General features: G+C 45.1%; 1 gene segment (V, D, J or C); it reads right to left on the minus strand.

Annotated features, from left to right (window-relative positions):
* Window positions 1-1,784: 1,784 nt before the first annotated feature.
* LOC130090931 (Ig mu chain C region membrane-bound form-like) lies at window positions 1,785-17,614 on the minus strand. The segment is given in 7 exon segments: window positions 1,785-1,933; window positions 2,070-2,224; window positions 3,283-3,591; window positions 3,836-4,162; window positions 4,314-4,601; window positions 5,493-5,799; window positions 17,513-17,614. Coding segments are annotated over 7 exon segments (1,500 nt in total).
* Between the last annotated feature and the right edge of the window lie 7,557 nt (window positions 17,615-25,171).

A 25,171-nucleotide genomic window follows, 5' to 3' on the forward strand; every position in this document is an offset into this window, starting at 1 on the left:
TGCTACGTCTTTGGTGATTCTCAATCCCCAGAGACAAAATATTCAAATACATACAACAACCGAAACTGAGAGAAACATCTCCATTGCAATAGTACCCTGAACTAAAGCTTTTCTAGGAATATGTCATTGTGTGCAGTTTGAATCAGTCTTAATTTCAGAACAACTGAAAGAACAGAAATACATTTTCAAAACACATCTTTTGGATGTTCCAATGATGTTAGAAAGCTTTACTTTTTTAATCAGTTTGGTTTGGTTTAGTTAGATTTACTCTGATAATCAGTTCTTCTGAAATGTAGAGGGGTAAATGACATGACGTGTATAATATTGTATCCAAGTTTGAAATAATTTGATAAATGCATGGCATATATCACTTTATTCTATAAAACCAATTTAGTTTGAATACATTTTTAGTACATTTAAATAATACTTATTATGTTGTTTTGTTATCTTAAATCCCCAAAATGTCAAGTGGTGCAACTGTCTGAACAAATGAACTGTAATAAGGAGTCCACTGAAGGCAAGTTCCAGAACCCAAGTGCAGTTTCATTAATATCCAAAAACAAGATCAAACATAAAACAAAGGCAAGGCATGGCATGAAACTCAAAACAAAAACATGAACATATACATGGCGCTTACCACCAGTGGTTACACGAAACAATACTTTTCAAAGACACTTGGCAAACATGAGGGCTTAAATGCACACATGGACTAATGACTAAAGACACACCTGTGAACATGATAGACAACTAACCAATGAAAACATGACAACGCAGAACACATGGCAGGTTCACATGAGGGCCAGGGAATCACAGGACAAGACAGGAAACATCATGAACCAAAACCCAAAACTACCTGTGACATGAACAGAAGAAAAATGGTGTCTTAATAATAAAAAAATACAAACTAAATGCTATGGAATCATTTCAGGTTTGAAACCTTTCATATAAACACATTTTATAAATATCAGTAATTTTATTGTAAACCTGTAGAAATAATTGAAAAACTTTTGTCCAGCAATTAGTTTATTCTCAAATGTGAGGGTGGCACAACTGCAAACATGGCTCTTTGATTGTGAATTGATGAGGTAATAACAGTAAACATGATAATGCATCATCCAGAAATCCTAAACTGATCCTTGTGGCAGAGTGAAAAGATTTGTAGATCTCTCTTAAATACTGGTAAAAACTGCTGATTTCAAGTATGGGTAGGTTGGTACACTTTCCATGTCAGGTGGTACAACTATATTTGGTTATACCGCCTGACATAAAAATGTATTTATTTAAACACTTTGAAATGTTAGTTAAAAACTGAAACTTGTTTAAACACATTGTTCATGACTCAAACATATGCATTGCATCAGTTTTCGAAAAGTTTTTTGAAGCCATATTTGTCAATGACCCACATACCGGTATATATATTTGCCGTCTAAAGTCATAAAAAAATTTTTTTTTAACAAATTAAATAATTAAATTAAATGATTAAATTGATTTATGATTTAAACTTGATTAACTTAAATGATTTTTTACTGGAGTATGATTTTCAAGAAAATACTATTTCAGTCTTTCTACTTTAACATTTCAGTGTGTGACTTGCCCTTTATTGCAATAACATCAATTTGGCAATTTCACCATTTTTTTCAGTGTATGTATAAGTAATACTCACACATTTTATGTTCTGAAGGACCTATCCCTGTAACATCTACTGAAACGGCAAGATAATGTCTCTTGCCACATAAAAATATTTGAAGGAAAATAATCTAGATAACCTGAAAGAATAGACACAATAAGACTTTACTGATGAGTGTGAAGACTGATTACATATTTGTCAATGTCTTTAAAAAATGTGAATAGAGGCAAATTATGTAGATTCAACATCAGAATAAGAAACCTTGGAGTCTTCAGAAGTTCTTTTTAAAAATCATCAGTGCTTCATCTGGAAAAAGTCAATAAGATCAATAATAAAAACCCATTTTAGTTACATAATGCAATCCAAAGTGAAAGTGTAACAGTATCTTATGTATCATCTTCTTAAAAATGCTCTGCAGTCAATTTAGTTATGTTTGGGTTACCTTGAAAAGACTAAGTACAGCGCTGTATGTCAGAGAAAAGAGGAATAGGAAGATGAAGGAAGTGGCAGTGGACCAGAGACTTCTGAACTCATCCTCCTCCAGAACATCTTTATTACAATTCAGAGCAAAGCCCTTCTCCGGCTCAGGTGGCTCCCCTGGAAAAGAAAACACATGCTAATGGGACATATGAACAGGATAAGCACATTGTCCAATACATATATGCAGACATAAATCACACATCCTGAATTTAAAGTCCAATGACTCTTACTAGGCTTCTAGTTACTGTATAATTAAGCACATGGCGGCCACATGTACTGCCAGCATGTACTCACATACATTCATATGCACACACTGCTAAATGTACACAGAAGTGACAAACATATAACATTGTCCTGTCTCTTACTCGTTGTTTCTGCATTTTACCATGCAATTTATAAAAATATGCTCAATCATCTCAGACATTAACTAATACTGACATACTAATACAAGTACACATAAAATATTGCAACATCCTTAAAACAAAACATGCCTTATTGATTATAAATGTCAATATTTACTGGTGACTTTGGTGGTCACCATAAGTGGCTTTACTATGTGCAGAGTCACAAAAATATTCTAATTTCTTTAAAAATACTGATGAAACAGGGACAGAATGTAAAGCATACAAAGTTTCTGATTATAAGAACCAAATGAGAGCTGGACTAAATCATGCAAAGTTGCAAACACAAAGATTTATTGCTTACAATTGTAAAACAACAAATGTCAAACCAAAATGAAATATTTTTGATTTGAAACATAGAACATGAAACTGTTACATCAGAGGACATGGAAAGGCTCCAGCGGTACAGTAAGCACAGGACAAAACATAAATGCGCAATTTTAACAAAAACATTACACTCACGCAGGTCAGAACAAATTTTTGCTCTTGAAAACTTTTTTTTTTTTCACACTATGATGTTATGATGACTATAGTTTCTGTTCATATTTATTTTCATGCAATAACAAATCAAGCATAGTTTTGAGTGAATTTGGCTTGGAAGTTTGACCCATGCAGTAAAGTGATACAAGCAGAACAATGACCAATGAACAAAAACATCAAAGACAGATAATCTGACAAGTGAGCAACAGGGAGCATAAGCACTGGAAAATGTACAAACGAACAGATACAAGTTAGCATTTGATCATGGCCACAAACTGGACATTCTGTGTTTACTTTTGCTGGTTGACACTTGTAATGGAGATCCTTCATCGTCCATGTTGGCGTGTTTGACGGCACAGGTGATGGTGGTTAGAGGATCATACTTTTGTTTTGACACTGTTAGGATGCTGAGAACAGACGTGGAGCTCTTTTGATGAATAGGAACACTGGTGCTGGCCTCTATGTAAGGCTCTTCGCCCACTTTCCACATGATATAGACATCACCCAGTGTATGGCTTGTGACCTCACACACCAGAGAGACACTGTCGCTGACACTGTTGCTAGTATCAGGTCTGTAAATGGTAACAGTGGGTTTCTGTCCATCTTAAAGGAAGTGATAAAGGTTCATTAAACAAACAGAAGAATCAAACAATAATGAATAACAATAGTGTATCAAGACAGTCTAAGCTTTTTGACAGCTAAACCATTTCAAATGGGCTTGCCATTTTTGCCAGATAATTTGTTGTATTACATAAAAATAAAAAAAAGTATTTAATAAAAGTTTAATTGCATCTATAAATGCACATACACCCACAAAGTCAATTATTTGGAAGTAACATTGACTTACCTCCTTTATCAAAATGGATCCCCTGCTTGATGTCTCTCTTATTATTTGCGTCACGGATGGTGCAGGTGACCTTTTCACCATCAAACCATGTCTTTTTATCAATGGTGACATTGTGGATTCTTGTCTGCAAGTTTGAAGTGTCAGTAAAGACATTTCCTGGTCTGATATTCTCACTTTTTACAGGTTCATTCTTCACTGTGCATGACACTGAAGCTTCTTGCACTGTATTTTGTACATCTCCAGAAACAACAGCTTCCAAGACAACTTTATCATTGACAAATAGTTCTCTCTCAATGGGTGGATTCAGCGTCAGTGTGAATTTACAAGCTACAAGGGAGTAAGAAAGTATATGACTTCATGTGTACATTTGGATTTATGTGTATATCTGTGAATTGAAATTAGTTTGAAGGAGTGTAGCCTTGTGAATTTGAAATAGAAGTGAGAGCGTGAACTAGCAAACCAACATTAAATGATTTACCTTTAAAGTTCTTCTTCTCAATAATCGTTTTTCCCTGATGTGTGACCTCACAGGAATAGGAATTATTTGCATTCCATGTATTACTGCTGACTTCATAAAAACTGTATGCTGTGTAAAGACCTGTATCTTCATTTAGTTTGCTTTCCAGTTTTAGGCTCGTGCTGTTATTATTTACTTTCCATTGTCCAGTGAGATTCTTGGGGTAGAAATCCTCAATAACACACATGACAGATGTACTTTTTGGAGTTGTAACAGGAACCAAGCTCAGGGTTGGTGTTTGTGGTTTCACTACAAATAAAACAAGGTTTATGCACAATGAAACTGAGGACATCTGACATTTTGCAATCTTAAAATTTCTCTAATTTTACCACAACAGTTTAGTTAAATATCCATCTTGTTAATGTCTGTTGTTACCTGTTATGAATGCTTCACTGACAGTTTTTGATTGGTGTACTGCAGTACACATAGTTTTACTTTGATTCAATTTCGCTTTATTAATAGTTATGTGGCTGACTTTCAACATCTTGTCTCCAGTTGTTATAGGGTACTGGATGAAATCAGTCAAGGCATTTCCCTTGTCCATCCATTTGAAACTGACAGATTTTCAAATAGTGCAACATGCTTTATTAAGCAAAGCACATAGATGCTCTTAGCTGAGTTTGAACGTCAATGTCAAATGTTGTAGCCTATATTTATACATACATATGTATATATATATATATATATATATGTGTGTGTGTGTGTGTAATTTACATATGTACATGTGTAATTTATATATATATAATAATAAGAAATATCATATGCCATTGTATTCCCTGGCATGAGGTCAGAGAAAAAGTATTTCTGAAAGCCTATGCATATTATGTGCTTTTCTGTTCTTACATTTTTTTAGACCTATGTAGCCTTGTTGTTCTCAGCTAGTGTAAACATTCACAGTCAGACTTTGATTAAGGACAACTGCTTGACATGCACAAAAATATAACAGCAGGTTAATTGGCATTAAATCATTTAATCAATGATCTGACAAAACTAAAAGAGTGTAAAAAAATGTCTATTCAAACATGACCCTCCAAAAAGAAACATCATCCCAACAGCAATATACAAGACCCAACAGCAATTAGAGAAACACGTGAAGTAGCTAAAATGTAAAATGTTAGACATTTTAGAGATGTGACTTACCTGTTCGAAATACTTTAGTTGTTAAAGTGCCTTTTGAATTTGAAGCTTCACATATGTAAGGGTTTTGAGGATTCCAGACGCTTTTTTTCACACGCAGATGGCTGATTTTGGTATAGTCTCCGTCACTCCCAAACGCTGGATACTGCACGAAAGTATCCAGATCTTTATCACCAGGAGCCTTCCACTTGAAAGTGAGTGAGTCCGCAGGGGAGAAACCTCTGGTCAAGCAGCCGACGGCGAGGAACCCACTAGAATCAGCAGAACACTGAGACAGGGCGAAGATGGACTTCCGGCGCCGATGGTTGAGCTGTAGAGACATCACATCTTTCTCAGACAATATATAAACAACAACATATAACGTAACATACTGTACATGTGCAACACTATTAGGCCATGCCAAATGAACGAACAAACCAATGAATGAATGAATGAATAAAAAAATAAAAAATAAATTGATTGAGATTACACCGCTATCTTCGGTTTGCATCAGAGTCCTGCCATGTTGATAAACTGAGACTAGGCTATCTTGCAAGTAAGTCATCTTTTCTTCTTCTTCAAGACAACTTTTTAAAGCAAGTTACTTTAACAAGTAAACTGGTCTAATTTGAATCGGTCACGTAAAACATAAAATCTCACGAATTAGCGGAAACATTTTAAGGTTCCAAAAGGGAGTTTTTACAGCAATACCCTTGATAAATAACTATTTTGGGTTCCTCAAAGAACCTTAGTGAACAGTTCTTAAAAGAAACATTTATTTTCTTAGTGTGAAGAATATTTTAATAATCTAAAAAATCTTTTGTGCAATGGAAAGGTTCCATGGATGTTAAAGTTTATTCATCAATGTCATTTAAAGCTCCTGTAGGTAACTTTTGAAAACATGTATTTGCTAAAACTGTCATTATGTCCTGACAGTAGAATATGAGACAGATAATCTGTGTAAAAATTAAGCTCCTCTGGCTCTTCTCAGTGGTCCTATTGCCATTTGCAGAAATACACGCTCCCGGTCAGAAACAACCAATCAGAGCCAGGAGGAGTGTCTTAGCAGTGTCAATCACGCTCGTGTATGCGCTGATCACACCCCTCTCTTGCACAGCGCGAGCGCCGGAGCGCGAGCCGTCGTTCAAACTCAAGATTGCCGGCGAGCTGCAGCTGTGCTTATGACGGAGAAACAACCTAAACTGCCGATTCTCGAGTGACACCTGCTCATAAAACAAAGAGGTAAAAGGAAAAAGACTGATGACGATAAACAAGCGAAAAAGAAAGAATTACACAGAGCCCATTGACTCGGTGTCAAAACTCTAGCCGCATAACATGTAGATGAAATGTCACACACTCTGCTAAGCAACAATTGAAACCTGCTAATTCACTGGCTTGTCATGTTGCTGAAATAATGTACTAGCACACCTTATCTAGCATTATATATCGCTAGAATAATTACTTACATACTGTAGCGTTAGTTACCGTTATATTAACGTTATCTTACTAGCTATTTATAACTTATAGAAAGAGTGCAACGTTATAAAGTTACATGTAGGCTATTGGAAAATACATAATGATTTGAGGACCAAGTTTGTAGTCAAAGTATGGGCAGGCCATAGTCAATGTAAAGCATATTGTTGACGTTTAGTTCCTATTAGTGAATGTGCCATATAACTTTTTATCCACCGTCATCGGTGGGCCTGTTTACTAGCCTGCGCGTTCACGACGGGCTCCGCTGTGGAGGACGAGCTGTGGAGGGACGAGCTGTGGAGGGCGAGCTGTGGAGGGCGAGCTGTGGAGGACGAGCTGTGGAGGACGAGCTGTGGAGGACGAGCTGAGGAGGACGAGCTGTGGAGGACGAGCTATGGAGGGCGAGCTGTGGAGGACGAGCTGTGGAGGGCGAGCTGTGGAGGACGAGCTGTGGAGGACGAGCTGTGGAGGACGAGCTGTGGAGGGCGAGCTGTGGAGGACGAGCTGTGGAGGAGGAGCTGTGGAGGACGAGCTGTGGAGGGACGAGCTGTGGAGGACGAGCTGAGGAGGACGAGCTGTGGAGGACGAGCTGTGGAGGACGAGCTGTGGAGGACGAGCTGTGGAGGACGAGCTGTGGAGGACGAGCTGTGGAGGACGAGCTGAGGAGGACGAGCTGTGGAGGACGAGCTGTGGAGGACGAGCTGTGGAGGACGAGCTGTGGAGGAGGAGCTGTGGAGGACGAGCTGAGGAGGGAGGAGCTGTGGAGGGAGGAGCTGTGGAGGACGAGCTGAGGAGGACGAGCTGAGGAGGACGAGCTGTGGAGGACGAGCTGTGGAGGACGAGCTGTGGAGGACGAGCTGTGGAGGAGGAGCTGTGGAGGACGAGCTGTGGAGGACGAGCTGTGGAGGACGAGCTGTGGAGGAGGAGCTGTGGAGGAGGAGCTGTGGAGGACGAGCTGTGGAGGAGGAGCTGTGGAGGAGGAGCTGTGGAGGGAGGAGCTGTGGAGGACGAGCTGTGGAGGGAGGAGCTGTGGAGGACGAGCTGTGGAGGAGGAGCTGTGGAGGGAGGAGCTGTGGAGGACGAGCTGTGGAGGATGAGCTGTGGAGGACGAGCTGTGGAGGACGAGCTGAGGAGGACGAGCTGTGGAGGACGAGCTGTGGAGGACGAGCTGTGGAGGACGAGCTGAGGAGGACGAGCTGTGGAGGACGAGCTGTGGAGGACGAGCTGTGGAGGACGAGCTGTGGAGGACGAGCTGTGGAGGGTGGAGGACGAGCTGTGGAGGACGAGCTGTGGAGGACGAGCTGTGGAGGACGAGCTGTGAGCTGTGGAGGACGAGCTGTGGAGGACGAGCTGTGGAGGGTGGAGGACGAGCTGTGGAGGACGAGCTGTGGAGGACGAGCTGTGGAGGACGAGCTGTGAGCTGTGGAGGACGAGCTGTGGAGGACGAGCTGTGGAGGACGAGCTGTGGAGGACGAGCTGTGGAGGACGAGCTGTGGAGGACGAGCTGTGGAGGGTGGAGGACGAGCTGTGGAGGACGAGCTGTGGAGGACGAGCTGTGGAGGACGAGCTGTGGAGGAGGAGCTGTGGAGGACGAGCTGTGGGGGACGAGCTGTGGAGGACGAGCTGTGGAGGACGAGCTGTGGAGGACGAGCTGTGGAGGAGGAGCTGTGGAGGACGAGCTGTGGAGGACGAGCTGTGGAGGAGGAGCTGTGGAGGACGAGCTGTGGAGGACGAGCTGTGGAGGAGGAGCTGTGGAGGAGGAGCTGTGGAGGACGAGCTGTGGAGGAGGAGCTGTGGAGGACGAGCTGTGGAGGACGAGCTGTGGAGGACGAGCTGTGGAGGACGAGCTGTGGAGGGAGGGCTGGAGCGCAGCAGAGAGCAAGGGGGTGGGACCTGGAAGTTGTGCTTGTTCAAATTTTCAGGCTAAGTCAACGTTTTCTCAAAACTCCCTACTGCAGCTTTAAGAACCTTTATTTTGAACAATGTAGATGCTATATGTCATATAGCATATTTATAGTCATATTTATTATCAGACATATAATAAATACTAAAGGATTATCTAAACGAATAATAATTTATTAGGCCACAGAATAATGACTGCATAATGACTTTTCATTTTGATTCAAATGAAACAGTTATTGTAACTTATGGAGTGTAAATTAAAAAATAAATGAAATGAAAATTCCAACCTTTTGAGAATTTTAAATAAAAGCATAATACAGCAGTTTGTAACTTTGAACTAAAATCATATGAAAAAAAAAAAAACGACAAATTTATCATTAAAAAATAAATAGCCCAAAAAACCAAACACCCCCAGAACTTTTTTTTTCTTTTCTTTTCATTGTGCTTGAAATAATTTCTTGAATATCAGTTGTTCCACAAAAAACATTCTTTTAAATCTCCAATTGTCATCTTCATGCATTGACAGATGCCTTTGTAAATCAGTAAGCTATGCCAGTTTATTATTATTATTATTATTTAATAGTATCGGTATGCAATCAACAATTTAGAATATAACACATTATATTAGTGGATAGCAGTGCATAAATTTAAAACGACCCAGAGACGTTACAGTTTAGTTAGGCTTTTTAGTCTTTGCTCTGGCTGTTTTCAGCGTCTAATATTTGAGCAGTTTAAGGCAACACATGTGAGAATAATGTACAACGAAATGAGTCGTTTAAAAATACTGTTGTATTTTTGTTCGTTTTAAACAGATGAAAATTTTTTATAAAAGTATGTAGTCTTTTAGTGAAATGGACAACAGCTAAATTAAGACAGTTTCCAATAGAAACTCTAACTCTTTTAAAGATAGGCTATAATAATAATAATAAAAAATTATAATCTGCAAGCCACATTGAGAAATGTTATGTACAAATTTATATGTCGGCTGAATAACTCAGAGAATTATATAATTGTGGCATTGACCAATATCAAGTTTAGCACTACACGGTATAAGTCCAAGTTATGGAAGCATTGGTATAGTTGTCTCCTCTGAAGTTGTATTTGTTTTTTATTATATTGTATTGTGTGTACTGTCTTGTTTGTTTTATCTGGACCGGTGAGTCTGTAATAAAGTTTTATTATTATTATTATTATATAATAATAAAACACACGTGAAATTTTGTCTTTTTTAACGATACAAATGTCCTTGAAATTAATCATAAAATCTTACTGTTTGTTACGGTGACTTTGGTGCCGCTTCCCCAGTAGTCGAAAGCCCAGTTACACAATATCCTTTTAATGTTACAGTGCAGTATAAAAATACAACGCTCCGAGTTTGTTGAACGACCTAGCCAATCCCTCGTTTTATTTAAATGCGCAAATAAAATTATTTAGAATTGAATTATTCATAATCTGAATCTTTGCGTTTCTAGCAAATTACTTTAGACTAATGTCCTGACTTTAATTGTTCTAATCGCATAACAAGAAAAACTCGACATTGAACTGTTGCTTTAATGTTTAATCTAAAAAAAACATTTTTTTTTTTTCGACAAAATAACTGCGCACACATTTATCGTATTAGATCAGATTTTGATTTGTTAGGTGGGTATTTTTCTTACCTGACGAGACAGTGATCAAGGTTCCTTTTCCCCAGTAGTCAAAAGCAATTGTCACACTGACACTTTACCCGGGGATATTGTACAAAAATAGCAGCTATGTCATATGTAACCCCCATTTATTATTATATAACCCAGATATTGGACTATTTAGACTTATATTTAACCTTATATAGCCAAAACGGACTAGAAAGGGAAATTTACCTTTAGCCTTATATTTAAAAACTTGCCAACGTTATTGAGAGGATTAACTGAAATGTAACATCTTACCAGATGTCACTGTGACAGATGTGCCTTTCCCCCAGTAGTCAAAGGCAGCATCACAGTGATCATTTTAATTACTTCAGTGCACAAAAACAACCAACCTTAAAACCTGATTTTAATTATCCATGATATTTTTTTCTCTGACTAAAAAGTGTTGTTAATAAGTTAATTTAATCGCCTCTAGAAATATGTTTTATATACATAACGATTCATATTTTTTGGTTTGATTATATTCAGAGGTGTAGTGGTAAAAAAAGAGGTGGGTAAACTATAAATTCTGGTGGACCACGATGTGGTCACCCGGTAAGGTGGGCCACTGCCTACCGGTGTATGTGTATCCTGATGACATTGCTATGGGCAGGGCTCGAAATTAAGCCTTTTCATACGCTTGTCCTTCGGACAAGTAAATCTGTCATTCACTTGTCCGAGTAAAAAAAGTTTCTCGTCCGGATTTCTTTTTTTGGTGTATTAATTTTATCATCAGTGTTCAATTAGCTTTGATATTTAAATCGGCATATTGTAATATTTGCACCTTTAAAGGGAAATCCTCCCCCAATATTATTAAATGTATGCTTCATCTTTCATTTTAAATTCCTAAATTTGATCAATGAATTAAATTATTTCGAATAATAAGACACTATAGGGCTGATCAAATTAAATCATTTACACTGAAAAATTACAATTACATAAAATAATGTTATGAAATTGATTTAAATTTACAAATAAGAAACGTTGGAAAGAATGATCTACTTTTAAAAATAACACAAACCGCCAGTAGGTGGCGGCAGGCGACCGTCTTAATGAGTGAGACATTGATTCATTCATTCAAAGGATTTGTTCAAACGGCTGATTCATTCAAGATTGCGACAGATGTTTATGAATGGGTCATTGAATCTTTGACTCAATCGATTCGTTCAAAATGCTGAATCATTCAGTAATGAAAACAGATTGAGTGTTCCTGTGAGATGCGCCGTGGTTCTGCTGTGATTTTTGTTTGGAACTATTTTCGCTGCTGAAACAGAACAAAAACAGCCAATATTGCATCTAAAATGTAATTGACTTAATTTTAACTGTTTATTGAACTGTTGTAGGAAATCAATGTCACATTTTCAATCGTGATGGTGTTCAGGAAAAATAATTGAGGTTGCTTAACATATGTTAAAAATATAAAGCTCCACATTTAGATTTTTTATAGGCAGTATGTTGTTAACTGAGTGTGTGTGTGCTGCGCTCATTTGTGTAGATGTCTCCTCGAGAGGCTGCGCGAGCGTCATCAGTGCAACCTCACCGTCAGTAATAGTCAACAACACTGACAGTAATGCAGCGCAATATGAAAGAGTTCGTCTTAGGTTTAACAACCTATGAAACTAATAATTAACAATATGAAACTAAAACGGCATAAGCTTAATTTATAGCTATTTAGAGGTGGATAAACGCAATTTAGAGGTGGATAAACGCACTTTGGAGGTGGGTAAACGTCCCGGGTTACGTATGTAACCCTAGTTCCCCGAAGGGACGGACGCTGCGTGTAATCGCAGTGGGAACGCCCTCAGCGTGACGCGTCTGAAGCATGAATGAAATCAGTCAATGGAGAGAATGAGCGTACGGCGAGTGACGTCATCGACCAGGAAGCTATAAATATCCCCTGAGTACACAATACGCCAGCTTAAAAGTTACTGAAGCAGCGACCCAAGGGGATGCCGAGAGTATGGCAGGACACGCAGCGTCCGTCCCTTCGGGGAACTAGGGTTACATACGTAACCCGGGACGTTCCCCTTCAGGGACTACCGCTGCGTGTAATCGCAGTGGGAACGCAATACCCACATCCCCATACGACCAAATCCCCGTCGTGTGTCATTAGGAGACACAAGCCGACGAGAGAACCTGAGCCCCGGGAGTGGAGCTAAGATCGAGGGAATAAAATCTAACGAAAGTGTGCGGTGAGGACCAGCCTGCCGCATCACAAACGTCCTGAAGAGAAGCTCCTGAAAGAAGAGCTGTAGAAGCAGCCATACTCCGGGTGGAACGAGCCCTTACAGCCAAAGGTGAAGGCTGATGGGCCGAACCATAAGCAAGTGGGATGGCCTCGACCACCCACTTGCTCATCCTTTGCCTAGATGCAGGACACCCTTTCTTAGGTGACCCAAACAGACGAACAGTTGTTCCAATCTCCTCCACAGGGCAGCTCTGTGGACGTAAGCATCTAAAACCCAAACTGGGCACAGCAAATTAATTTTCTCCTGGTCTGACGTCAGAAAAGGCGGAGGACAGAAAACCTGCAGAACTATAGGTCTAACAGAAACAGTTGGAACCTTAGGAACATAACCTGGTCTCGGAAAGAGAAAGGCCTTAGCCAACCAGGAGCAAATTCCAGGCACGAGGGAGCCACCGAAAGTGCTTGAATATCTCCAATTCTTTTTAAAGATGAGATAGCGAGAAAAAGGATAGTCTTAGAGTAAGAAACTTTTCCGAAACTTCCTCGATGGGCTCGAAAGGAGCAAGGGAGAGACCTTCTAAGATGATGGCCAGATCCCAAGCTGGTACCCTCGTGCGAACTGCAGGCCTCAGCCTCAAGGTGCCACGAAGAAAGCGAGACATAAGTGGGTGTTTCCCGAGGGAACCTCCACTTGAAGGGGTGTGGTAAGCAGCTAAGGCCGCCACATACACCTTCAGTGTGGAGTGGGATAACCCTGTGGAGAGACGGTCCTGCAGGAAATCCAGCACTGTACCAACTGGGCAGTTAACTGGGTCCTGCTGGCGCTCTCCACACCAAGAGGTGAAAAGTTTCCACCTCGCGGCATATAACTTCCTCGTGGAGGGAGCTCTGGATTGGAGGATGGTCTCAACGACCTCAGCCGAGAGACCAGAATCTATGAGCTGGGCCCCCTCAGAGGCCAAGCCCACAGCCTCCATAGCTCTAGACGGGGGTGAAGGATCGACCCACTCGCCTGAGAGAGCAGATCTCTCCTGATCGGTCTCTCTAGGGGAGAGCCGTCGAGGAGAGACACTAGGTCCGCAAACCATACCCGGGCCGACCAGAACGGGGCTATTAGCAGGAGACTGAGCCCGTCCCGGCGAACCCTCTCCAGAACTCCTGGGAGCAGAGCGATCGGGGGAAAAAGCGTACAAGCGTGACCTCGGCCACGGATGTACCATTGCATCCAACCCCAGCGGGGCTGGATGGCTGAGAGAGAACCACAGCGGGCAGTGTGATGTTTCTCGAGAAGAAAATAGGTCTACCTTGGCAAGACCGAAATGTTTCCATAGGAGTTCCACCACCTCGGGGTGAAGACTCCATTCCCCGGGCCTCGGCCCCTGTCTTGACAGGATGTCTGCCCCCTGATTTAAATACCCCGGGAGATAAATAGCTCTCAGAGAAAGAATTTTCCCCTGGGACCATAGAAGGATCTGACGTGCCAGTTTGTAAAGCGGGCGAGAACACAAACCCCCCTGATGGTTGATATAAGAAACCACCGATGTGTTGTCTGTCCGGACAAGAACATGGTGGCCCCTTAGGTCTGGGAGGAAGTGTTTCAGAGCCTGAAACACCGCCAACATCTCTAGGCAGTTTATATGCCACAGACGATGATGGTCCTCCCACAGACCCTGAGCCGGGCGACCATCCATGATCGCCCCCCCAACCCGTGAGAGAAGCATCTGTCGTTAGCATAACGCGATGACAAGGAGCTCCTAACACAGGGCCTTGGGACAGAAACCAAGGATCTTTCCACATGATCAGGGCGTGATGACACCGTCGCGAACTCACGATCATGCGAAGCGGATTTCCCCTCGGGGAGAATCCCTTGGTCCTGAGCCACCACTGTCACAGTCTCATGTGCAAGAGGCCAAGAGGTAACACGTTGGACGCAGCTGCCATGAGACCTAACAGTCTCTGGAACTGTTTTACAGTGGATGACTGGCCTAGCTTGACCTGATCTACTGCAGCGAGAATCAAAGCAATACGAGCAGGTGACAATCGTGCCTGCATTGTCGTTGAATCCCACACCACACCTAGAAAAGTGGTTCTCTGAAATGGAGAAAGAACACTCTTTTTGGCGTTGAGCCTCAGCCCCAGTCACTTGATATGAGCAAGAACGACATCTCGGTGCCGAACCGCCTGTTGTTCCGATTGAGCTAGAATCAAGCAATCGTCTAAATAGTACAGAAAGCGGATGCCCTGTAACCTCAGTGGGGCTATAGCAGCATCCATACACTTCGTGAATGTTCGGGGTGACAGTGCTAGGCCGAACGGAAGAACCCGATATTGGTACGCTTCGCCCCCGAAAGCGAACCTCAGGAACTTCCTGTGTTGAGGGAGGATAGATGCATGGAAGTAAACGTCCTTTAGATCTATCATGACAAACCAGTCCTCGGATCTGATTTGAACATCCCGAGTGACAAACACAGCGCCCTGTAACATACTGGCAGGAAACAGCTGGTCTGAGCACTCCACAACCCTCCTTGGAGGGGGCGAGCGTCCCTCGGGAAATTGCTCGCCGAGTCTCTCTACGCCCTGTATAGGCAGGGTTAGTAGAACAGACCCCTGAGGGCATCGAGAAAGACAGGGCACCGTGTTTTTGTGCAGTGAACTCAAGTTTTTCCCGATGGGGACCACCCTCAGAGTCCTGACGTTCAGCCCGTCAGGACTCTTTCGACGCGGCCTTTCTGGCGACAATGACTGTCCTCAGATCAGTCCTGCCCCGAGAAGGCCGCGCCGGAGAGCGCCCGCCTCGTCCCTCCAGTTTCTCTGCAGGGGGGCACGAGACGTGACACTCTGCTTCTGCTGTGCTCTTTTGGAAGACGAACTCGACGAAAAACTTTGCTCTGGTTGAACATTCTGCGTGACAGACACAGTGCCCTGTAACGGCGCACCAGCAGGGAACGACTGGTCTGAACACACTAGAACCCTCCTTAGAGGCGGCGAGCGTCCCTCGGGAAAGCACTCACCAGACCCTTCTACGCCCTGTTTCGGCAGGGTTAGTAGGACGGGCCCCTGAGGGCGCCGGGAGAGACAGGGCACCCTTAAGGGAGGTGAACGCAAGTCTCTCTCGGCGGGGACCCCCCTCAGATTTTCCTTTGAGCAGGTCGGCCTGAAAAGCCTGCATAAAAGTCTTTTTATTTTTTATTTTTTTATTGTATGCAAACATGCAGCCGCCTGCCCAGCCACCGAGTAAGCCTTCCCCACCAGCACAGAGGTATATATATTTATTTATTTATTTTTTGGTGGAAGAGCCGGTGCTTTAAGTGAAGACGATGAAGCAGGAGAGAGATAGCTCGCGAGCGTCTCCTCCGCCTACAGTATCGTCACATAACCAGCAGATTTAGCACCAACAATGTTACCATAAGCATTGGACTGATTTGTGTAAATTCAGCTTGAAACCGGTCTAACCCAGGTCTTTGAAACCTCAGCATGAAGATCTGGGAAGAACGGTAAGCACCGGCGAGAAGGTTGAGGTCGTGCAGACAGAAATCTATCATCTAGATTGCTTTTAATTCTAGAAACCTGTCTATCAGCTGGCCACTCGATACTGTTTTTTTTTTTTATCAGCTTTTCAACAGCCCGAGATAACACATCCATCAAACCTTCTTCATTTGCAGTATAATGTGATAAACTAGTTTTCTCTGATGCAAAACTTTCGACATCCAGCTCCTCAGAACTGGAAAATCTCAATTCAACATCATCATGTGCCTCCACCCGGGCAGAAGTAACCGCCGCAGCGCGTGCTTCCAGAGCCGGGTGAGAGGCACTAGATCTCGGCGGAGATAGCTGAGATAGGGCGGAGCCCGTCTCAACGTCGCCAGCGAGATCCATCTGCGAGCCCCAAGACAAGCGCCGCCGCTCTGCCTCAACAGAAGCAGGACCCGAGCCTCGGGGAGCTCGCAGCAAATCACTCTCCTCGAAGAGCGATCGCCGCGAGCGCAGAGTTCTCAAGGGAAAACGCTCGCAATGCTGACAATCGACTCCCTCGAGAGCCGACTGGGCATTGCTGCACTCCCAAACAAGCCACACATAAACTGCTCGCTCATATTGTTTTTTTTTATATAAAATATATATAGTGAAAACTCCTGACAAAACAGACAAACACAATCGACAGATTCAGACACACACAGAGCTGCTGAAGTAACTAAAGCTGGCGTATTGTGTACTCAGGGGATATTTATAGCTTCCTGGTCGATGACGTCACTCGCCGTACGCTCATTCTCTCCATTGACTGATTTCATTCATGCTTCAGACGCGTCACGCTGAGGGCCTTCCCACTGCGATTACACGCAGCGGTAGTCCCTGAAGGGGAACGCTATTTCCGAATATTGGGAGGTGCGTAAACGGCGTTTACGTGCGTTTAGCCTCCACTACATCCCTGATTATATTTAATTTGGTTAGTAGGCTATTTAAATCAAACTTTGGCTTCTTACCTGATGTCACAGTCACCGCTGTTCCCTTTCCCCAGTAGTCAAAGGCACCGTCACAGCGGGAAGGTGCACGATAAGAGCCTTACCATAACCACAATAATACATTTTAATATGCAATATTTTGTCTAGGCCGACGTCAAAACGATTTAGTTTGATATGTTAGTTCGCACTTTCTTTAATCGGAGAGTTTTACGCGCATTATTTATCTACCGTTACCGACACATCTTTCCAAGGTAAAATCTGTAAATACGTCGGCATGTTAGTTTTGTGAAAGAAAGACTACCTGATCTTCCAAAATAAGTAGAAATAAAATAACAGAAAATATCGGCAATATCTTACCTGAGGAAACGGTGACTTTGGTTCCTTTCCCCCAGTAGTCGAAGTAATCGACACAGTGACTGGTGCATTTGAGTTCCCGACCCAAAAACCCACACAAAGCATGTGATCAAAATAACTTAAACCTAACATTTGTTATTCTACCTTTTGGTCAGAATAAATGAATGCAGTGAAAACTTATGTCACAGGTCGGGGGGGCCAAGCCAGACTGCGCCCACCCCTCAAACCCAGGACCACCTCGAGGAGCGTACCAGAGACCAGGCAGACAAGAAGAATATCTAAAAGTAACAATCTTTATTGAATAAAAGCAAGAATTAAAAGTCTTAATGCGGGCTTCGTCTCTCTTTCCAGGGAGGAGGAGGCCGAGGGGTTCACTGCGAGGGCCCGGGTTACTGGCAGCCACAGAGGAGGAAGGAGTCGAACGCCCGTCCGGCGTGCAGGTAAGTAACGTGGTAAGTAGACTCTTTTCGGCGTAATACAGGCGGGCAGCGACCCGGGCGGACCAGGGCCGGGGCCACGGGCCAGGAGGGGACTCTCTCCACAGGACAGGTGGGTAGCAGGTAAGTTTTTCCCAAGCGTCAGCTATTCGGTAGATGACCGGCACAGGGGCAATGGAGTCTAGGAGGGGGACTCACTGCCGGCCAGGTAGGTAGTCGGGTAGGCAGATCTCCTCCGTGTAGGGTGCTCTCCTCCGTGGCGTCACTGAGCAGCAGGCGTGAGGTCCTCCGGGTGCCTTTCCGCCCTTGACGGCTCCAGCCAGAGACAAGGGTCCCCTCTAATCCAAGATAGAGACAAGTTTGCAGGTTCAATTCTATTTCGGTGAAGTAAGGACTTATGGCTAGAGCGGGTGGTTCTGAACAAGCAGCGTTGCTGCTGGGATGTGTCTCTCCTCTGAACAGGCAGCACACAAGAAGGCCGAGGCAGACGAATCTTCTATTTAAATAGACAAAGCCTTTGATACAAGAACGAACATGATCCTTTCGTATAATGGAGAATCGGCTTACGGCTGGACTGGGTTGCTCCACACGGGCACTAGGGCTGGGATGTGTCTCTCCTCCGACCAGGCAGCACCCAAGAAGGCAGTGGCAGGAGAATCTTAAATAGACGGAGCATTTGATACAAGAACAAAAATGATCCTTTCGTATAATGGAGACTCAGGCTTACGGCTGGGCTGGGTGGTTCCCACGGCAACACTAAGGCTGGGGTGTGTCTCTCCTCCGAACAGGCAGCACACACGAAGGCGGTGGCAGAGGAACGTTCTATTTAGATAGACAAGACAAGTTAAACAGGACAATCACACTTAGGGGTGGGAAAAAAAATCGATATTGCAATATATTGTTGTGCTCTCTGTCGCAATAAATAATCGATACACTAACGCCCAATATCGATATTTTATTACAACACAAAATGATTAATTTACCCGTTGTCAGTGTCACTGTCACTACCCATATCTACCATTCTGTTTGCGGGGGCGCTGTTCGAGTAAATAGGGGTAAAGTGGCGCAAACAGCGGCCGGTGAAGAACACAAGTTAACTAACAACAACAGAGAATTGCAGAAAAAAAGAGAAGCGAGATGAATGGCGGAAAAAAATAAAAAAATAATCAAAGACCCACCCGCTAGTTTCCACTCTAAAGTGTGGAGACACTTCGGGTTTTACGAGCAGAGAGAGCGCAACGGCCGCGCGCGCGCACTCTCACGTCTTCAAACAACACGAGCGCTGTCTTGCTCTCTCCCTCGCGCATATTAATCAAGATCAATTGACACGATAGTAAAAGGTCGGAAGACCGCAGTTTCACGTGGAGCATTTGGAGATTTTTAGAGATTAGAGACTCGCCTAAACTCAATGAACAACATCTCAACACTAAATTATAAAGGCCTGTCTCATATAGACGCCTGTCTCAAATACAAGCCGGTGCAGTTCGACGATTTGGGAAAATAAAAACCCGGGAAGTTTTACGGTATATTAATTCTCAATATGTACATATGCATTATTAATCTTGTGCCTAACATAATGAAAACGGCTTTTCCTCTCACAATGACAGTAAACTAATTATTACATTAACATGAGTCACGTTGCGGCTATTTTCAGTTCAAAATAGCGAAAATAGACAAAAGTATATTCGTGTGCCTGATTATTTTTGTGCCTGATTATTTCCTTATTCCTTCTTTTTCTTTTCAGTCACATATATCGTGATATATCGTTGATGAAATTTCTTCCAATATATTGAATATCGTAAATATCGCGAATCGTGATATTATCATATCGTGGACCACATATCGCCACAGAATTGAATCGTGAGGTACCTGTATCGTCCCACCCCTAATCACACTCCTCTCTCATATCACAGGACCTGGTGGCCGAAATGGAACATACACATTCAACCTGAGGGCTTTGCTCTGCAAACACTGGGCGAGGACGTGAACTGGCGAGTACTGGCGGTTAAGTAAACGTGTACATCCACACACTGCAACTTCACGTCAAGTCCAATACTGTGTGACACTTCAATTCAGGCACCGCAATCCACTCTCAAATCTTCGTGCAATAAGGCCAGCACTCACCCACTGTTCAATCCCTCCACTGTTACGCTGGATCAACACTCAGAAGCTGAAGAGATGCAGAGGACTTCACACCGCATGGAACACAGCGTCTTCAACACTCTTTCACACTCAGAAGAAGATATCAGGGTTTCACAGATGAATCAGTTCACACTCTTGGTGGTAATTATATTTGTGGTCAATACACTTCACAATTCCTTATTCAGTTCAATACACAGCATGCATTCACACGGATACGGTGTTTCATTACTTATCTTTCTCTCTCGAGTGATGACATTCTCCAATCTTGACTCAATCTCCAAAATACACTCACTTCACATCCAATTCACTTTCCAGCTTGTACTCCCACAATCACCGTTGCACCCCTTTCCAGTCAGATCCTCACTCCCGGGGGAGTACCACACCCGAATGCCTTTTCCTTTTCCTTTTAACTGCTTCTCTAGGCCGTGTTTCCCAATCACAAATCCCCACACCAAACGCCCGCACCTGGTACCGCTTAGCTAATCAGCTGCCACTGTCATGGCAACTGACAACAAGCAAACCAGCACGGTGTGTCAGTGAAATCGTCCCGGGGGGGGGAGGGGACACACTCCTTGCTGTGTGTGTGTGGGGGGGGGGGGACACACTCCTTGCGGAAATTGGTTCCGCTTGATTTGTCACCTTGTGACACTTATGTCACAGGTCGGGGGGGCCAAACCAGACTGCACCCACCCCTCACACCCAGGACCACTCTGAGGAGCGTACCAAAGACCAGACAGACAAGTAGAATTAAAAATGAACAATCTTTATTGAATAGTAAAAAGGAAATTAAAAGTCTTGACGTGAGTCTGTGTCTCTGTCCAGGAAGGGGGAAACCGCTTTGGACCCTGGGAGGCGAGGGATTCGTCTGCCGTTCCAGCAGCAGGTAAGAGTCGGGGTAAGTAGAACTTCTTAAACACTGTGCAGACGGACTGATACCCGGGCAGGGCAGGACCGAAACTGAGGACTAGGAGACTCCTCCACCGGACAGGTGAGTAGCAGGTACGTAAACCTCTCAAGAAGGCGAGCAGACGGAGGGGCCTCACTGGAAGACAGGTGGGTAGATAGGTCGGTGTGTTCCTAGACCGTCGGTCGTTCCGAATATGCTCAGCACAGAAGAATCATGCAGTTGAACAGACAGAGCAAATTATACAGGTGCAGGCACACTCCGCTGCAGAATCGAGCTTACGGCTGGACTGTGTGGCTCCAAGCGGACAGCGCTGGGACAAGGGTGAATCCTTCCTTCAGACGGGCAGCGCCCAAGAAGACAGCGGCAGACGAATCATCTAGTTAAACGGACAGAGCAATTTATACAGGTGCAGGCACGCTCCGCTGCAGAGTCGAGCTTACGGCTGGACTGTGTGGCTCCAAGCGGACAGCGCTGGGACAAGGGTGGATCCTTCCTTCAGACGGGCAGCGCCCAAGAAGACAGCAGCAGACGAATCATCTAGTTAAACGGACAGAGCAATTTATACAGGTGCAGGCACGCTCCTCGGCAGAATGGAGAATCGGGCTTACGGCTGGACTGTGTGGCTCCAAGCGGACAGCGCTGGGACAAGGGTGGATCCTTCCTTCAGACGGGCAGCGCCCAAGAAGACAGCAGCAGACGAATCATCTAGTTAAACGGACAGAGCAATTTATACAGGTGCAGGCACGCTCCTCGGCAGAATGGAGAATCGGGCTTACGGCTGGACTGTGTGGCTCCAAGCGGACAGCGCTGGGACAAGGGTGGATCCTTCCTTCAGACGGGCAGCGCCCAAGAAGACAGCAGCAGACGAATCATCTAGTTAAACGGACAGAGCAATTTATACAGGTACAGGCACGCTCCTCTGCAGAACGGAGAATCGGGCTTACGGCTGGACTGTGTGGCTCCAAGCGGACAGCGCTGGGACAGGGGTGGATCCTTCCTTCAGACGGGCAGCGCCCAAGAAGACAGCAGCAGACGAATCACCTAGTTAAACGGACAGAGCAATTTATACAGGTACAGGCACGCTCCTCTGCAGAACGGAGAATCGGGCTTACGGCTGGACTGTGTGGCTCCAAGCGGACAGCGCTGGGACATGGGTGGTTCCTTCCTTCAGACGGGAAGCGCCCAAGAAGATAGCAGCCGACAATTCGTCTTGTTAAACAGGCAGAGCGATTTATACAAGGCAAACACACTCCTCTTCGGTATCAGAACGAGAACTTATAGCCCGAGCGGGACATGCACGTCTAGCACTGAGGCTTTGTTCAGCAAACACTGGGCGGAATCATGCACTGGGAAATACTGGCAGTTAAATATACATATCCACCCACACACTGCAACCTCACGTCAAGTCCAATACGGTGTGACACTTCAATTCAGGCACTGCATATCCACTCTCACTCTCAGTGCAATAAGGCCAGCACTCACCCAATAGTCAATCCTTCCACTGTTATGTTGAATCAGCACTCAGACGATAAAGAGATGCAGATGACTTCTCACAGCGTGGAGAACAGCGTCTTCAATACTCTCTCACTCTCAGACGGAGATACCAGGATTTCAATGATGACTCAGTCCACACTCTTAAGTGGCAGTTACCCTCGTGATCAACGCACTTCACAATTCTTTGTTCAACTCAGAAGATGAAGATATCAGAATTTCAATGGTGACTCAGTTCACACTCCTATGTGACAGTTACACTCATGATCAATACACTTCACAATTCTTTGTTCCACTCAGTGCAGGACATGCATTCACACAGATTCGATGTTTTATTACTTAACTTCCTCTCAGGAATGATGGCGTTCTCCAGTCTTGACTGTATCTCCCCACTTCTCCAACTTTCCATCCAGTTCACGTTTCCAGCGTGTATTCACACAAATCACCGTTTCACCCTTCAGCCAGCCAAATCCTCACAGCCCCCTCCAAAGATCCCAGCGAATTCAGCCACAGTCAAAGAAACTAATTCTCCCGGGGGAGTACCACACCCAATTCCCTCTTCCCTTTCCTTTTAAATGTTTCCTCCAGCCCCGAAGCCCTATCGCTGATCCTCAGTTCAATCGTCAGCACCTGTTACCACTTGCCTCATCAGCTGCCGCTGTCATGGCAACTGACAACTGACAACAAGTGAACCAGCCCGGTGTGCCGGCGAAATCGTCCCGGGGGGAAACACACTCCTAGCGGAAATTGGTTCCGCTAGACTTGTCACCTTGTGACATACCCCCCCACCAAACCGTTCTAGTCCCTAGAACGGGGCTCGGCAACCCAGTCTCCATACCGCGCTGGGGGCTGGCCTCGATTCCCCCGCTGGGACCGTCTCGGCGGTGAGGCAGGGTCCACCTGGTGCGGCTCTGCGCCCAGTCCCCTTGGGACCACGGCCCAACCTAGCAGCAAGGGCATCGGTGGCGTTTCAACCGGGGGATTGCTGTCTGTTGGTTTCGGATAATTTGGACATGGACGGATCAAGTTTCGATGTAGCACTCGCTCTGGGCCAGCTCTCCCTTCTGGGCGGATAGCGTATACCGGTTGATCTGGGTGCGGCTGTCGTTGAACCACGTATGGTTGGGACTCCCATCGATCGCTCAGTTTTCCCTTCCCTTGACGACGATTGTCCCGTACCAGCACTCTTTCTCCCGGTAGTAACGGTGCCTCCCGAGCTGTTCGATCGTACAGCCTCTTATTCTTCACTGCTGCTTGATTTATCCGGTCCGAGACCTGTTCGTAAGCATTGTGAAGGCGCTGGTGATGCCTTGCCACCCACTCTGTCAGGCTGCCCCCCCCCCCCCCCCTCCGCTGGAGCAGCTCCTAACAGCAGATCGGTAGGCAGTCTCACGTGTCTCCCGAACATCAGGTAGGTCGGGGCATACCCGGTGGTGCTATGCACGCTGTTATTGTACGCCTGGACCAGCATCGGAAGTTTGTCCACCCAGTGGCCTTGCTGCTCTCCTTCCAGGGTCCCCAAGAGACTTAGCAGTGTCTGATTCATCCTTTCGCACCCCCCATTCCCTTGAGGGTGATATGGGGTGGTGTGGGTCTTCTTACACCCGTACAAGCGACACAGTTCGTGGATCACCCGAGACTCGAAGTTGGGCCCTTGATCAGCGTGGAGTATTTCGGGACACCCGAATGGCTGAATAACATACCTCAACAAGGCATTGGCGGTGGTAGTGGCAGTCTGATCCAGGGTTGGAATGGCCCAGGCGTATTTCGTGAACAAGTCAGTTACTACAAGGATGTTCTGTATCCGATCCATCGGTCGTCCCAGCGTCAAGTAGTCCATGGCTACGATGTGCAGTGGGGCCTTAGCCCGAATCGGCACCAATGGGGCTCGTACCTCCTTCCTTGCCTTGAATAGCATGCAGCGTGGGCACCCCTGAAGGTAAGTCCTCGTGGTCCCCTCCATCCCAGGCCAGTAGAAGTACCGCCGTAGCAGAGACAACGTCCTTTCTTGCCCTTGATGTCCCAGTTTGGAATGATATGCTTGTAACAGGGAATGACAACGCCCTTCGGGGACTACTACCTGGCAGACCTCCTCGCCTTGAGCCGGATCCTGGAGGGACCTACACATCACCTCTTCCTTCAGGAAGAGCCTCTCTTTCTGTCCCAGCAGCCCCCTCACCACCCGTGTCTGGTTCCGGCGTTCCTCTCCTTCGGGCCAAGCTCCTTCACTCAGCCAAGTTCGTACCAGCCTCAAGTCTTCGTCCTCCTCCTGCCACATCCTCCAACGCTGGGGGTCCCATCCCCAATTTGCAGGGGGTTCGACCGGTGGTTGGCCTGGTGCCTCCACAATGCCCACCATCAGTCCTTCCTCACGTCCCACGTTCAGCGCTGATGTTTGACCCACAGATCGCGCTTCAGGAAGTCTGGACAGTACATCAGCGTTGGTGTGCTCTTTTCCTGGCCGATACTGCAGCTGGTAGTCGTAATTGGCCAACTGTGCCACCCACCTCTGCTCAACCGCCCCCAGCTTGGCGGTCTGTAGATGCACTAGAGGATTATTGTCAGTCACAACGAGGACCTTTGCTCCCCACAGATAATCCTTAAACTTCTCACTCAGAGCCCATTTCATCGCCAGCAACTCAAGCTTAAAGGAACTGTAATTGGCATCGTTTTTCTCAGCCGGAT

Source organism: Rhinichthys klamathensis, unplaced genomic scaffold, assembly GCF_029890125.1.
Source record: "Rhinichthys klamathensis goyatoka isolate OS25496 unplaced genomic scaffold, OSU_Roscu_1.1 h1tg000155l_1, whole genome shotgun sequence".
Taxonomy (NCBI): domain Eukaryota; kingdom Metazoa; phylum Chordata; class Actinopteri; order Cypriniformes; family Leuciscidae; genus Rhinichthys; species Rhinichthys klamathensis.